This window comes from Desmodus rotundus, chromosome 3 (assembly GCF_022682495.2).
Source record: "Desmodus rotundus isolate HL8 chromosome 3, HLdesRot8A.1, whole genome shotgun sequence".
Classification (NCBI taxonomy): Eukaryota; Metazoa; Chordata; class Mammalia; order Chiroptera; family Phyllostomidae; genus Desmodus; species Desmodus rotundus.
The window spans coordinates 187450362-187466546 of NC_071389.1; the positions used below are offsets into that span (position 1 = coordinate 187450362).

Sequence of the window (16185 nt, forward strand, 5' to 3'; positions counted from 1 at the left end):
ATGGGACATTCCATGGCTCTAGACCCCAGGGTGAGGGGCTTGATGGCTTGACACTGCCTGCCGTGGCCCAGGGGCATCTGGGACAGCCAGGGTCCGTTAGTCCAGAGCTGCTGCCCTGTCCATCTCAAGAGAGTCCGTCAGCAAGGGTGAAGGGCCTGGGCAACAGAGCTGGACAGCCTAGGCTGGGATGCTGTCTCTGCACATACTACCTGTGGCACCCAGAACAAATTATTAAGCAACTTTGTGCGTCAGTCTTCCTGACAGCAAAATGGGGTAATAATAGTTAATGGGAACAATAGGAGGTTAAACGAGTTCATATATGTGCTTTGCTGAACACAGTGCCAGCACACAGTGAATACAGTTGCCCCTTGAACAACAGGAGTTTGACCTGCAAAGGCCCACTTACACGTGGGTTCTTTCAATAAACACGGTAACTGTATTTTCTCTTCTTTAGGATTTTCTTAATAGCATTCTCTTTTCTCTAGCTTACTTAATTGTGAGAATACAGTATGTGATAGATATAACATACAAAATGTGTGTTCCTTGACTGTATATGTTATCGGTAAACTTTCTGGTCAACAGTAGGCTACCAGTAGTTAAGTTCTGGGGGAGTCAAGTTATACACAGGACAGGGGTCAGTGCCCCTAACCTCCACTTTGTTCAAGGGTCAACCATTCTGTTAGGGTTTAGCTGTGAGCTCCAGGGAATATTTTTATTCTGCTCTTAGCTCAGCATAGCACAGAGAACAGAATAGGAAGTCTTCTAGCAAAGCTAGAAGGTCTGCCATTTACGTTTTTTATATAATTGATCAAGTATTCTCTCTCTCAGAGCCCTAGTTTCTTTAGCCACAAAATGGACACAAACTTCTTGCATTATGGCATTATTGCATGAATTAAACAAGCAAATGTGACACACCTTAGCACAGCGACTGACCCACAGGAAGTGCTCGGTGTTAACCCGTAGGATGACCAAAATTTTAATGATGATGATTTTTTTTAAAGAAGGGGAGGAGAAAAATGTGGGGGGAGGAGAGACTAGAGCCAGGAAGCTGGTGGTCAGTTCGTCCCTGATATTAACAGGCTTTCCAATCCTGGGCCTCAGTTTCCCTCTCCATAAAATGTGGACTGTTGGATTCACTTGTTGCTGCGATCCCTTTGGGCTTTCATGTTCTGAGACCTGTGGAATGCCTGCGAAGAGCTGAGCCTGGCCAAGGCACATGACAATATACTTCCAGCTCAGTGTGTCATCCTCGCTTGTTTCGGAAAGTATAGTCACGACATCTGTTGGGTTCCCAAATTCCATTGCTTCTCCCATTTCCCATTCTCCTCTCACTGATGGAAGCTGGGCGTGTTGGCTGTTTCCCAACTGAACGCCAGAGGGCAGCAGAACCAGCATATTTTCAGCTTGATTTGCGTGCTGGCTGTTTCTCATCTGAATGTCAAAGAGCAGCTAAACCAGTATATTTTTCAGCTTTGGGTTCCTTTTTCTGTTTTTTGTTTGTCTGTTTGTTATATTTTGGGTTTTTTTTGTCCTTCAAAGGGAAAGCATTAGTTGGGCAACATGACTTAGCTGAGACCTCTTGGTGGGAAAAAGAAAAATTAGTGAACTTGAGAAGTTTGCAAAGACTCACAGGATTCAAGTGTTGGCAAAGCTGAGAGAGTACAGCCTATGTATCATCTGGGTAGAAAGAGGACCCAAGCCAGGCCTGATGATTAAGAAGAGTTCACCAGTTGTCACCTTGGGGCGCAAAGACAAGGCTTAAATAAATGAGACCCAGGAGAGGAAGGTTCTGGGTGTTGGGAATACAGTATGGAGGGCCTGACATGCCTTGCTTTCTGAGGAAGGGACTGACTGGGGCAGGGCCATGAAGCAAGTAGTGGGGACCACCAAGTGCTCCAGGGAGAAGACTGCAGAGGGCCCCCAGCAGAATCAGGACCAAGCCTTTGTGTCTGTGCCTGTGCTTTGTGCTCCTTGACGGGTGTGCACGCCCGGCACTGGCAGCCAGCAGGTCTGTGTTCACGTTTTCTCTCTCCCAGCCAAAAACTGCGTGACTCTGAGCATGTCTCTTGATGCCCGAGCCTCTGGCTTCTCATCTGTGAAGCTTCTAATCTCATGGGTGAGGCAGCCAGTCCCTCACTGGCCTCCTGGGCTGGGGTGAGAAGCAACCAACCCACAGTAGGTCGATCTGTGTCACACTTGAACCACACACACACAAACACAGACACCTGTCTAGGTAAGTAAGGTCACATAGGCCACTGGTGGCAGGACCGGAGTTCATACCTATGTCCCCCTCCTCTACAACTGGGGTCTTCCAAGTTTCCCAGCCACAAAAAATTACAGCTACATTTTTTTTAAGTTATATTTTTGGAAAGCTTACAGTGCACCCGATCCTGTACTAAGCACTTTTTACTTCCACTGTCCGCTTTAATTCACAAAGAAATCCTAGGCAGTACTATTATTATTCCTGCTTTACCGATAAGCCAACTGAAGCTGAAGGAGATGAAAGGACTTGCTCAGGATCGCGGGGCTCGCCAAGCTGGAATTAGGTCTCTGCAGCTTGGGCACTTACCCACTCTGCTGGGCTGGCTTAGAATAAGGTAGGGTGCGTGGGGGTCCTGGGTTTGAGATTCCTGTTCTCCCACCAGCAGAGGGCAAGGAGGGAGCAAAGTATACCAGGAATCTAAAGGCTCTTGAGGATCATCCCGAGGGCAGCCCTGGGTCTTCCCACCTTTCATGCCAGGCTTCCCTGGATTTAGTGGTAGGGAGTGTTTAGTATCTGAGTCCTCAGCTCCTCACACACACCTTCGCATTTTCTCTTCTTCAGTGAAGGTCACAGGCCTCTCTCCCCACCCTGTCTCACTCACAATGCTGGGAACCCAGTGACCCAGGCCTCTGTTTTGAAAAGTTAAATCAGATTAGTTCATTAATGACCTTTGCAAATACCTCAGTGGTGGGCTGGCCTCCGTGAGCCCCTCCATGGCTTCGCGGGCTGCTGGGCTCAGTGGTTAATGAATGACTTGGGCAGCGTGGTGATACAGAGGCTCTCTGTGAAGCCAGAGGCTCCCGGGGTGTGGGGGGCAGATCGTTAATGAATATTGATTTGGTTCCAAGGGAAGCAACCCGAGGGAAAGCTGGCCCTGGACACCCACGTTGTGTTCTCATTAGGTCGGGGTCAACAGCTCAGCTCAAACCAAGGGGCGGCTGGCTTGGGAGTGCTCCTGAGCAAAAGGGCCCCACAGGCCTGGCTGGAGCCGGCTTCCAGGCCAGCGGGTCAGAGCAGGCCACTTAAATTTATAGCAGTTCAAGGTACAGGCTGAGCCCCATCTAACCCCTTCCCACCACCAGACTCTCAGCAGCCCCAGGGTTTAGCTGACAAGGCACCCAGGCTTGCCCCAGACTTCTGCCTCCAGCCTGTCTCGGGGAGAGCAATAAATCCTCCATTTCTTTGGCCCAAAATAGAAGGATGCTCTCCCCCCCTCCTCCCCGGCTCCTGGGTGTCTCTGCTCTGAGGCAATGGCCTCCAACCCCCAAGAAAAGCAGTCGCTGTGCTCATCACGTCTCCCCCTACGAGAGAAGGGGTGGCGCACCAACATCCTGCAGAATGAAGGCTTTGGATGGTTTTATTTTCCTCTTTTAAGGAGCATCTACTTTGTTTCTAGAGAAGAGATGCTCTTCTGGAAAGTCTGGGCACGATGCAGGCTGACGGTGCCCAGCTCTTCCCCTCCTCATCCCGGAGGGCAGGGCAAGGCCGGGCAGGGTGGGTTCAGCGCCTGCTCCTATCGCTGGCGGGCAGGACAGGCAAAGCATTTGCTCTCGGTCTGCCCTTACGTTAAATGAGAATGCGAACCAGATGAATAAAGGGGATCTAGTCACGAAGCACAGAGTAAACATGTGTTGAAATAAATGAACGGAATCACTAAGTGCATATGAATGAAATAATAAATTTTTTAAAAGACCTGCAAGGTCATTTATTCCAATCACCAATCTAAACTGGGACTGTCCTCCCAATGCCCTTTTGTAAAATGTCGTTATGTTAGAGACGTGTTTACACCGAATTCTGTGTTCTGCGCACTCACGTGGCACTGAGGCCTAACAACCTGCCACTTACAACTGGACTTATGGTGCCCCTGCGCTGGGCCAAAGAGAAGACACACGAATCCCCTTCTGGAGAATGCCTCTCTCCCTCCGGGAGCCCTTCGTGGGCCCTGCGGCTTCAGAGGGCCCAGGCCAGGCCTAAGGATTAAGAGAAGGACTTCACCAGCTGTCATCTTGAAGAGTTGGGTCAAGGCTTAAAGAAATGAGACCCAGGAGAGGCAAGTTCTGGGCGTTGGGGAAGATGGGACCTATTGAAACGAAAGTCCCAATCCCAGCTGCCAGGACTCACGGCAATATCAGCACATCTGACAAGCATCCGGGCCGGCTGCAGAAGGCAGCCTGCAAACATTCAGATCCCCGGCTCCTGCAGACCAGGCGCCACGGGCATCTACAGCCCTGAGAGGCACACAGCGGGCCAACTGAAGTGCCCAGGGGAAGTTCTGGAGCTGAGAAGGGGACAGAGGAAAGAAGGGACACAGAACAGAGGAGCAGAGGAAGGAAGAGAGGAAAGGGGGCCCGGGTGGTGGGAATGGAGACAACACCAAACATCTGGACCCCCCGGATGGCCTTAAGCAGCTTCTCTGTCAAGATCGTCGTCATCTCTTTGGGCGTCAAGGCAGCTTTGACGGCCTTCTCTCTGAACAATATGCGTGCAGTCACGTGGGCACTGTTCTGCCCAGAATTCAGAGTCGTTTCAGATTCCTCCAAGGAACCCTATTCTTCCACTCCCAACAAGCGACCTGAAACTCCGGCCTTACCCTGGTTCTGCTCTTCAGGGCAGCAACACTGAAGCAGCAAAGAGAAAACTCCAAGAGGGCTGGGAGTGGGGAGAGGGGTCGGAGAGGAAAGAAATGAGTGTAACAATGTTGCTTTCTTTTTTCACAAGGATTTCTTCCCTTAGACCATTGCTTCATGAATTGACCCAAATGAAAAAGACAAATAAAATCCCAATTGCCCCAAGGCTAGATAGATGAGTAGATAGGTAAGTAGATAGATACATACAGAGATAAAATAAATAGCCCTTCTGCCTCTACAAAGCAATCTGGTTCCCCTTTGCTTCCATACCAGGGCCATTATAATCCCCACAACTTGAACAAAATCCACTAAATGCTTTTGGAAAATCACTCCCAACAGATCATTTTCTCCAAAGGTGATGACCCTATACTTCTGTCTAGCCAAGCTATTTGGTCCGTCTGTTTCTCCTGGCTGCAATCTGTCTCCATATAGGAATTTGCCACCCCCTCCAACTGCAATGTCATGCAGAAGACTCAAAGGGGAAGGTAAAAGGATTAGGAGATGGATCGATGGCAGATATTAATGCTCTTTTATGTTGGGTTGAAGAAGGATTTGAGGTCATCAGGAGAGAGGGTAGCAGGAGAATAGACCTCAAGTATTCAAAAGACTCTCTGGATTAAAATCCTATTAAACTCACACCACTTTCTCCAGGAGGCATTTTAGAAGGTTGGGGTTTATTTTTAACTTGTCACTGTAATTAACCTTCCCTTAAGCTGTTTTGGGTGAGGAACTTTTTAGCAATTAAGAAACTGAAAAGTTTCATTTTCTATCATTCACATGGCCCTTTGAATGGTTTTAAAACTAGAGTGACAAGTGGTTTAGCCTAATTGACTTGAGGGGTTCAGATCTCCTACTTCAACCTGCGGTCAGACTTGCCCCTGAGAGCCGAGCCCCTCCCCAGAAAGGGCATTCTGTGGAGTGAAAAGACTCAAAGGTTCAGATCCACCATGATGCCTTCCTTCCTCTGGCCATCCTCCCCTGAGCTCTACAGAAAGAGCAATGCAGCAACGGTGATTGTTTACTCTGGAAAAGACCTGTTTCTGGGCCCCGACTTCTTCACAAACACTATCCCAGATGCCCGAGGTGCCAGGTTGTGTTGTTTCTGCATCACCTGCATCCCTCACAGCCACTGGAAACCGTGTCCAGTAGGGGCAGCCAGGGTGGGGTGGGGTGACCGGGCATCAGCAGTAACAAGGGTTCCCCAAACCCTTATTTTAAATGGTTAGTCTTAGCAGGTTTTCCTCCATTAGGTAGAATGTAAACTCAACTTTAAATCTCAATGCCCTGCTATTTCGAGCCCTGCAAGGGAATCGAACCTGTTCTCCATTCAGCCTCTAATAAGCCCAACACTGACGACATGATTCCTCTGGGTGAAAACATTGATTTTTTCACTTCTTTAAAAATTTTGTTTTATTTTTGGAGTGGGAGGGATAAAGAGAGGGAGAGAAACATTGATGTGAGAGAGAAACATTGATTGGGTTGCCTCTCATAAGCACCCCAACGGGGGACCAAACCAGCAACTGAGGCATGTGCCTCTATCGGAAATCGAACCCGGCGACCTGTCACTTTGTGAGATGACACCTGACCAAATGAGCCACAGCAGGCAGGATGGCTTTTCCATTTTTACACTTGCTGGGTCCCCAAGTGAAACAGTGGAGAAGAGGCCAAATTCCATCAGCCATGTCTCCACCGCAGCACCTGTCCCTCTACTGTATCCACCTGGGCAACTTGTCGGCCCGGCAGCCTGTGTGCTCCTTAAGGACAGACAGTGTGACCCTCTCTCACCCCAGCTCCCAGCACGGTGCCTGGCCCAAAGCATCACTTGACATACGCTCACCCACCACTGCACAGCATCCACTCTGTGCCTTAAGGCAAGTCACGGCCTCTGTTTTTTACAATAAAAAATTAAGGCATCTGTTGGGCTGCATGAACTCTGAGGTCATTTTCTAGTTCTCAGAATCCCTGAAAAAGTAGTTGTGTGCAGGCTGGCATTTCGTGGCTCCTGTGCTCGGGCCGTTATTTATAGCAATTGTGATAATGGCCCAAAGAGAGGACATCTATTAAGCCCTTGAACACGCTCTGCACTGTTCTCAATGCTCCACTGCTGTTACTTCATTAATCCTATGAGACAGAGGCACTTGTTACTCCCATGTGATACACTGGGAGATTGTAAAGGTCAGCAATTTGCCCAAAGTTACACTAACTATGGTGTGCCCTGGTTTCCAAGTCTAGGCTCCTTACTATTCTTCCATGGCCCATTAAGAACCTCCTTTCTGAGCCTCCAGTTCAGGCTGCCAGCCCTTCATCTGATCAACATACATCTTCCCTGGCTCCCCAGGGGGCCATGGGCCTGCCTGTCAATTGCTTTGATTTCCTACCCCAGGGCCCCAGCTGGCCAGGCCTCCACCTGCTCCAAGCAGAAGCACAGCTTGGCCCCGGGTCCAGCAGGGCCTTTGTCCTGAGAGCCTGAAGCTCCTGTGGGGAGCAGGTGGCCGGAAAAGCAAAAGAAGATGATCATCTGGGAAGCAGCTTGGAAGGTGGAAGGGGGGCAGGCAGACAGGGTTGATCTGAGGAGGAATTCCAAGTGCCCACCCCCAGTGACCTGAGCCCACGAGTGTGGCTGTACACCCTTGGCATGGGCAGAGTGCTGGATGGACTTTCTTGTCTGCGTGATGGCCACAGGAGGACAAGGGCAGAAAAAGAAGCGAGATCTCCCAGGAAGGCCTCGGAGGTATCTCTTACTAACTCTTTCAACGGCTTGTGCTAAGAGGTGGGTCTTGCCTCATTTTAAAGCATCTCTGCCTATGAAAACACTACTTCCAGTTATAGAGCCTGAAATCCTGGTGACCTGAAGTCTTTAGTGTTTTTATTAAAAAAAAAAAAAACCTTTGATTTTATAATAAAACAATTTTTAAATTATTTAGGAAAAAATATTTCATCTCAGCAATCGCTCTCCTAAGTATTCATCCAAATGAGCTGAAAACTCAGCTGCACACAGAAACCGGCATGTGAATGCTTATAGCAGCGTTATTCATAATCGCCACAATTTGGAAGCCACCAAAATGTCCTTCAACAAGCGAATGGATAAACAAATTGTGGTACATCCTTACAATGGAACATTATTCAGCACTAAAAGGAAATGAGCTATTGAGTCACAAAAAGACATGGAAGTGAAAGAAACCATTCTAGCCCTGGCTGGTGTGGCTCAGTAGTTGAGTACCGACCTGCGAACCAAAAGATCACTGTTTCGATTCCCAGTCTAGGGCACATGCCTGGGTCCTCAGTAGACCAGGTCCCCAGTAGGGGGCGCATGAGAGGCAACCATACATTGATGTTTCTCTCCCTCTCTTTCTCTCTCCCTTCCCTTCTCTAACAAAATAAAATTAAATAAAGTAAAGAAACCAGTCTAAAAAAGCTACATACCCTGATTCCAATGATATGACATTCTGGAAAAGTCAAAATCATGAAGACAGTAAAAAGATGAGCGGTTGCCAGAGGGACCAAGTAAGGAAAGAGACAGGAATCAGTGGAGTACGGGGCATCTGGGAGGCAATTGAACTGTCTACATGAGGCTGTAATGATGCACACGTGATATTATCCATCATTGCCAGTCACCATGTCATTACCCGCATTTATCAAAATGGAAAGAACCGTACAATACAAAGCATGATCTCTAATGTAAACAATGGACTTTAGTTAATCATAACATAACACTATGGCTCATCAATTATAAAAAATGTAGCAGACTAATGCAGGATGTTAATAACAGGAGAAATTGGAGTTGGGTAGGGGGAGAAGAAAGGGCATGTGGGAACTCTGTACTTTCTGCACATTTTTTTTTCCGTAAGCCTGAAACTGCTTTTACAAATAAAAAGTCTATTAAAAATAGTTTATCTGAATATACTTTGCATCCTAAAAAAACTATCACTTTTTGTTCCTCTGTATTCTTTTTAGGATAAATATAATAGTAACAGCAACCACATACTATCATTTCTCCAGCCTAAGCACTGTTTAGGTATGATCCCATTTAACCCTCACAAAAACCCTATGAGGTCAGAGCAGTTAAAAGGACGTGTCAGGGGTCTCAAAGTCATTAAGTAGAAGAGGTAGGACTTGAACTGAAGTCTGTTCAACCCCAACCCACTAATAATGCCTGCACTTTATGGCCCCATGTCACTGCCTTACTGTTCCGGGGACATCAACAGGAAGCCTTTCAGTACCTCCATAAGGAAGCAGAGAGAGCAAGTCTTCACAACTACCTTGATTTAATCACCCACTCCCAAATATTTGCTCAGCACTTGTGTCCTACACGCTGGGGGTTAAACTCCTAGGACATACATATAAAAGACCCCCCTGCCTATAAGAAACTCATACTGTGGTGGGAGAGACAGATAGGGAGGTGGACAATGACAATGGAAGCACTAGGACAAGGGGGCAGGCGGCCTCCAGCGAAGGAGCTGACAAACTACGCGAAGAATGTGCGGACACCCTCTGGCTGGAGTGGAGATAAGCATAGAATTTGTCTTCAAGTTGTATTTACATAGAAAGCACCCCAGACACCCTAACCATCCTGCCTCTGGAGGGAGGAGGTCGAGAGCATCACAACCCAAGAAGGAAAAATATATACAAACTGCAACAACAGAACAATAACAACTAGCAGGAGAAATAGCTATCCTGCGGAAGGAGGAAAAGAGCTAACATTTATTAAATGTCTAAAATAGGCTAGGCACGCATCTAAGTCTCTAACCTGTATCCTCTCGCTTAATGCCCCAGTGATCTTCCAGGGTGCATATTATTTTTGCCATTATTTTGTAAACAGAATGTAGAGTGGCCAGGGTTGCAAAATTCCTCTCCTTCTTACCTGTGTCTTCCTTCTTGTCTCGGGAAAGTTCGTGCACCGTGGCACCGATCTCGTGTTTCAAGGTCTTGATGATGTTGGCCAGAGCAGGCACGCTGCCATTACCCAGATTGGTGAAAAATTCATACTCATCTTTCTTTAAACGTGAAGGTCTTGATTCAATGTGGGTCAGATTGATCTCATTCTCCTAGAAAGCAGAGTTGGACATGTGAAGGGGACAGTCAATGGCACGAACACAGACCAAACAGGCAAAAACAGAGCAAAACGCACAGCACACGACATGCTGAAGGTTGAGAAGCAGGATTTTTTAAATTAGAGTAGAAGAAAGTCCTTAAAATTGCACATTATTTTTACTTTTTTTTTCCTTTATTTTTACTATCGACACTATTACAGATGTCTCCAGTACCCCCTCCCCCGGCTTTGCCCACCTCCACTCTATTTTTTTTTTCCAAGTCCCAATAACAAACGGCAAGAGGTGGTCAAAGTTCCCGCTGGGGATACAGTTCCAATGCCGCAGAATTTAACCACATGGAAATCGGATGAATGCCAGAGTTGCAAGGGTAAAATGTTGATCTGGTCCTAATGTCCAGGACAGTACTTACACAGGGAAAAAAAAAAGCCCTTTTCCAAGTGAAACTCCATAGAATCTGAATAATAATATCTCGACAAATAAATACACAGAAGCAACAGATTTCTGCTTGAACAGGGCCCACAGGAGTCAAGCTTACTGGATTAAATCCAAGTTCTTAATCATATGGGCGATGAGACCTGCAACAATTGACCTTCACGTTTCGAACCTTTAGTTTCCCCATCTCCAATTTGGTGATAACTGCGACACCTGCTTCAGACATGTTTTGGGAGCACTGAATGAAATGACACATGTACACTGCCAGGTACATGGTAAATGTTCAGTAATAATTATTTAGTATAACTACTGCTCAGATTTTTGCGTAATCACTTTTTACTCACATACACAACCAATGTGTATGTAGCCTCCACCAGGTACCGATTACTCTTCCAGGTGGTTGGGATGCATCAGTGACCAAAACAAAGACACTTCCCTTTACAAAAGCTCACATTCAAGCTGTAGGGAAATAAGCAACAAACGGAAAGAGAACGAATTTATATATTATTTTACAACGATGGGGGCTAAGGGGAAAATACAAGGCAGAGCAGGGTGAAGGGGGTAGGCAGCCCCGGGGCGCAGTGTGGGCGATCACAGCATTTGACAGGGTGGGCACCCACGGCCTTGTTGTGAAGGGCAGAGTTGTGCACCGGCTGCTTTTACTAAACGCCACAAAAATAATAACTACTTTTGTGCCTACTCAAATTCAGTGTCTTCCCCGGGCGATATTTTAGCTAGCCTGGATCTGTCATTAGAAGAGTCGTTTATTTAAATTGGCCCTCAAATTTCAATGCACGGCGAGTCATCTGCTTCTCTATCAGAAAGTGTGATTTCGTTGGCAGTGCGTTGTGAAGAAAACTAAGGCACACCCTCTACCCTTTGTTAAAATAACCAGATAACCGGGGTTACTCCAAACATTTACAGAGACAAAATACACCCTGGAAAAATAATTTTAACTTGAATAACTCAACAATTTTAAAGAACAAAATTCATCAACTTTGTAGTTCAAGAAGTATATTTTTTCCCTTGGTGGTTAATGGTACGTGGGTGACAAGAACATGGTAATTACGATATTATGATTATCGCTTCACACTTTAGAATTATTTTCTGTGATCTTCCCAACAAGCATTTGAGAAAGTTAAAACAGATGTAAAACAATGAAATCAAAGATAAAGGGGATTTGCCCAAAATGGTAGGAGATAGGGGCCCAGTCTTTGGTAACTTCAGGGTCATTGTCATGGAGTTCTTGCTGGTGGCTCCGTCTGCAGGGAACGCAGTCCTGACAGTGTCACCACCATATTACCCACCGGGAGGACACGGACCAGAGGGACAGATGGTGGAGGAGGGAAGGCCAGAGACAGAGTGGCGGCTCTGAAGCTTTTTAAGCAAAGAAAGGTTAACTTCCTAAACAAAGCAAAGAATCATCATTTTTGGCTCAGAAGGAAAGAGACAGGGCGGGCAAGTTCCACCTCCTATTTACATACGTCAAAACTTTGAAAGAAGAAGGAACCGATTTCTGCCTCGTGGAGGCTAGAGAATACGGCCAGGCCTAGAGCCAGGACCAAGCCACACCTCCGGCCAACGTAGTGCAGAGGGAAGGGGGAGGTGAGTGGGGGAGGGAAGGGGGAGGAAGGGCTGGAAGGCTGACCATAGGCTGTTAGTGATCACCACCCACACTCCACCCCTGGGAGCAGCACTTCTTTTGGGAAGAGCCACAAAACAACTTATACCCCCAAACTCAGTTTTTACTATTCTAGAGACCTATGTTACAGGGAAACTTTTTAACCAGAATTTGTAAGCTAAGTTTCCACTCCAGAGGAATGGGTGGATAGACGGCAGTATAATCGCTCAGTGGAGAGGGCGCATCTATGGAAAAGCAAGTAGCCACGACACCTTACGTAAAACAGAGTGTCACTGATCGTGGCACCCTATGTCAGCAGAGGTGGCCTCTAGATGATGGGCCTGGAGGTGCTTTTGTCTCCTCCTTTCTTTTTTCATGTTTGTTATGGTTCAGCTTTTCTAAAACAACACTTGTTGCTTTCATAATGAAAAATTCACTTAATGTCTTACAGGGTTATAATGACAAGCCCTTGGGAAAATACTTATGATGGATATAGGTATGTGATAATTAAAACATACCTTTAAAAATATGGCCAGGCAATAAATAAATACATGAATAAGTAAATAAGTAAATAAATAAATAAATGACTAGGATGAAATGCATCAAAATGAGTTATGACAAGATTATACGTAACTTCTATTTATTTGCCAAAAGTCTTATTATGTTACCCACATAATGAAAGGAAAAATGTATCTTTTAAATGTGAGAGAAGTTTCTGGCTGCAAGCACACAGCCTAATTCTTTGAACTATTTCTTTCCCATTTGAATCAGTCTCTTAGTAATTAGCTATCTAGTCTGGCATGCGATTTCTGGGTTGAGGTTTTTCTGGCGGATCCATATGGATACTTAGATAATTTTGGTTGCTAAGCATGGCTTTAGAAATGATTGTGCCAAACCTGATTCTGATCATAATTACCTTTTAGTAAATAATTGTTTACTTTTAACCAAGGGCTCTATACAGGTTTACACATTGATCCTACACACTGGCCACCCCTCTGGGTGACGGATAAAGAAAGAACTTTCTGTTACTCTATGTGGACATCCAGGTGGAGGTAAGAAATGGTTAGAGTCAAATATTTTAAAGACAATTTCATGATCTGTCCAATAGTTCATTTACACATAAACGATAGCAGTGTAATACTTGATTAGTCGGGACCCTGGAGCAGAAAGTGTGGGTCCCACAGAACAGCAAAATGACATGCATAGTTTATATTAATAGAGATTGACTAGAAATCCCACTCTGTTCCCAACCTTGACGAAAATCTTTCTCAGGGGGAACTGGTCACAAGTGGATAAAACTATGAAAACACAGGACTCACAATGGTGAAAAAGAGATTTGTGTTTCTGGATCTTTCCTCGACCTCAAACTCAGGGCCCCTTCCTCTCCCCCTCCATTGCACCTTTTGGGAAAGAATATAGTGAAAAGAGAGTGGGATTTGGAACAATCTGAGTTCAAATCCTGTTCTGCTGCTCCCTGACTTTGAGTGTGCCGGTTGGCCTTGAGCTTTGGATTCGTCGTGATTAAAATACGGATAATAATATTAACTGGCAGCTCAGTGAGAATTAGAGGAGAAGAGGCACGATTTTGGCTTCATTCACGGGTATTCAGTAAGAACGCACTGCACTCTGTCTCTCTCGTCTTGGTGCGGGTGTGCATTTCCCTGGGCATCAAAATGCATTCAGTGTCATGAGTCCTTTCTCCTGAAATATTTGCTTTACCCTAAATTTTTCTCAGCACCTTTCCTCAGAGCACGTTTCAAAAAGGGAGAAGGAAAAGCTGAGCATATTTTCAGAGGAGACGAGACTGAAAAGGGAGAGCTTCTTGAACCACCACATGCTGTGGCCTCGGAGTAAGCGTACATGAAGCTATGTCCTTGCTTAGTTTGGAGGTAACGTCAAAGACATTCACAAAGAATGCCCCAAATCATTGGCCTCAAAAAAACCCCCAGGAGCTTCCAATAGCTCATCCAGTCGTGAACTTGTCATGTGCCAGACACCGTTGTTGGTGCTGGGGTACAACAGGGAATGAAGCAGGAAAAATCCCTGCCCTTCTGGAGCTTACATTCTTGAAAGAGGAGACAAACAGTAACTATAAAAAAATAATGTAGTCTTCAGATGGGATGGAGAAAAGTCAGGCAGGAAAGAGAGATTAGTTATTCCAGGGGCGCAACGGAAGTGCCATTTTAAACAAAGTGGTCAGGAAGGCCTTGAAAAATAAGCAGGTGACACTTAAGCACCAACCAGGAGTCAGTGAGGGGGCAGGGCGTGGGCGAACAGTAAATGCAAGGGCCCTGGGGTAAGGTGGTGTGCGCTATGCCGGACAGCCGTGGAGGGAGCCAGTGTGACTGGGGCAGAGTGAGCAAGAGGGAGGGTGGTAGAACACGAGGCAGAGAAGTAACTGTCAGTAGACCCTGTAAGGCATGGTTGGCCATTACTTGGAGTTTGGTTTTCACTCTGAGTGATAGGAGAAGCTAGCTTGGTAATCAGGAAGAGGAGAGATATCCTGTGACTCCTGTTTTAAAAGGAGCACTCAGGGCGGGGGCAGACACAGTCTGGAGGCTACCACAAGGGGACGCGGGTGAGAACCGACAGTTGCAAAGATCGAGGTTACTTGGCCCAGACTTGAGACAGGTGCAGGCAGGGCTTATATATTTCACCGGTCTCCTCTCGTGAAAGGGCCAGCAATAGCCCCGAATGACCAAGGGTCCAGAAATTCAACCCACTGGATTACCAGGAAACCAAAAGCATTCGGAAAAGCATGAGCAGCACAATTAAATTCTAGTGGGAGCTAAGTTACCACCCACTCCCGTACATGGGCACACACACTCTAACTTGGGGGAGCGTTCTCGCGCAGGTTCATGCTGGATTTTCAGTAGAATTCATACCCCGGAGATCATCTTTCGGTGTTCTACTCTTGCTTCCTCTGCAAGTGTGTCTGGTAATCTTTTGGCCTTTTCTTCCCTGAGTCTTTTCCCTCTTTGTTACATTATTTCTCCCCCACCTTCACCTCCATGTAGTTGGAGTTGCATCCGACTCGGGGGAGGCCCCTTCCTGGGGAGAGCTGAGGTACCAGCTTCATCTAGGGGCTTTTCAAGGCTTTTGAGAAAAAGGGCTGTCTTTTCCTTTTATTCCTCTCCCTCCACCTTTTCTTGCCACTAGAGCGATAAGATCAAAAAGACACAGTGGTCTGTTCCAGTCCAGGCTACTGAAGAACGATGACAACGTGTTTGTCAGCCACGGGCCACAGCACTGTCTGCTTCATGAGAGGTCTAACTTCATAATGAAAGTTTTAAAAGTAAACTCCGTGTGGCTATTTCTCAAGTGTGTCCAGCTCTGACCTGTTTGGTAGCTAAAAGCCGTGCCGGTTTTCCATTTGAGGTTCTTCTCTCCAATAAACGGGTCATCAGCCTTGAATAAAATGTTTAGTGCAGCACCATTTGTATGGACAGACAGTGGAAGCCAGCTAAGTACCCCCAACAGGAAATGAAGGAAGTATAGCCACATGACGGGATATTCGGAGGGGAAAGTGAAAGAGTAAGAATCCTGGGAACAACTCTCAGAAACAATGTTCACCACCTCTCCTCAAGGAATAAACCTGCAGAAGGAGAGTTTTACACTTTTATGAAGATTAAAAGCTTGAAAACCTATGCCATGTATCACCCATGGTTATCCATATAAACAAAGTATAACAACATGCATGGGAATCGTACATGTCAAACTCAGACTAATAGCTACCTCGAAGGAGGGAGTGCATGGGGAAGGGGTGCAAAAGGACATTATAATGCCATTTACACGATGCTTTACTTCTCAAGCTGGAAGTGAGTTCCATGGGTGTTCTTTACATCTATATCTGTGTTGGGGCATTTAAATAAAGTGAAAGTGTCATCTGGATTCTAAGAACTTTCCTTTCCTCCCGTAATACTCACAGCTCTTTTTATTGTTATTAAAGAAGAAAGGTTTCCGGTAAGCATTTTACTGCTAACAACTGCCTTGGACCTAAGTCCTCCGTGGGGTGAAAGCAATCCCTTGTGATTTACTATCGATCTTGTCCTGCCTACCAGGCCCAGGGGTCACAGGCAGGACTTAAAGTCCAAACTTTAGAGTAATAAATCACTTATCTGCCTGGATGCCCGCTCTGCAACCCAGCTCTTGTCCCCAAGAATGCTAAGGTTGGCAGACCGTAAAGGATTT

The 16185-nt window shown here is 46.3% G+C and overlaps 1 protein-coding gene across 2 annotated transcripts in view; it reads right to left on the reverse strand.

The window, feature by feature from the left end:
• Nucleotides 1-16185, reverse strand: part of PAH (phenylalanine hydroxylase) — a 49808-nt gene that overhangs the window by 22230 nt on the left and 11393 nt on the right. For both annotated transcript variants that reach the window (XM_024579271.3, XM_053921967.2), the window contains exon 3: nt 9752-9935. In XM_024579271.3, coding sequence (XP_024435039.1) covers nt 9752-9935 — 184 coding nt within the window. The remainder of the gene's footprint in view (nt 1-9751; nt 9936-16185) is intronic.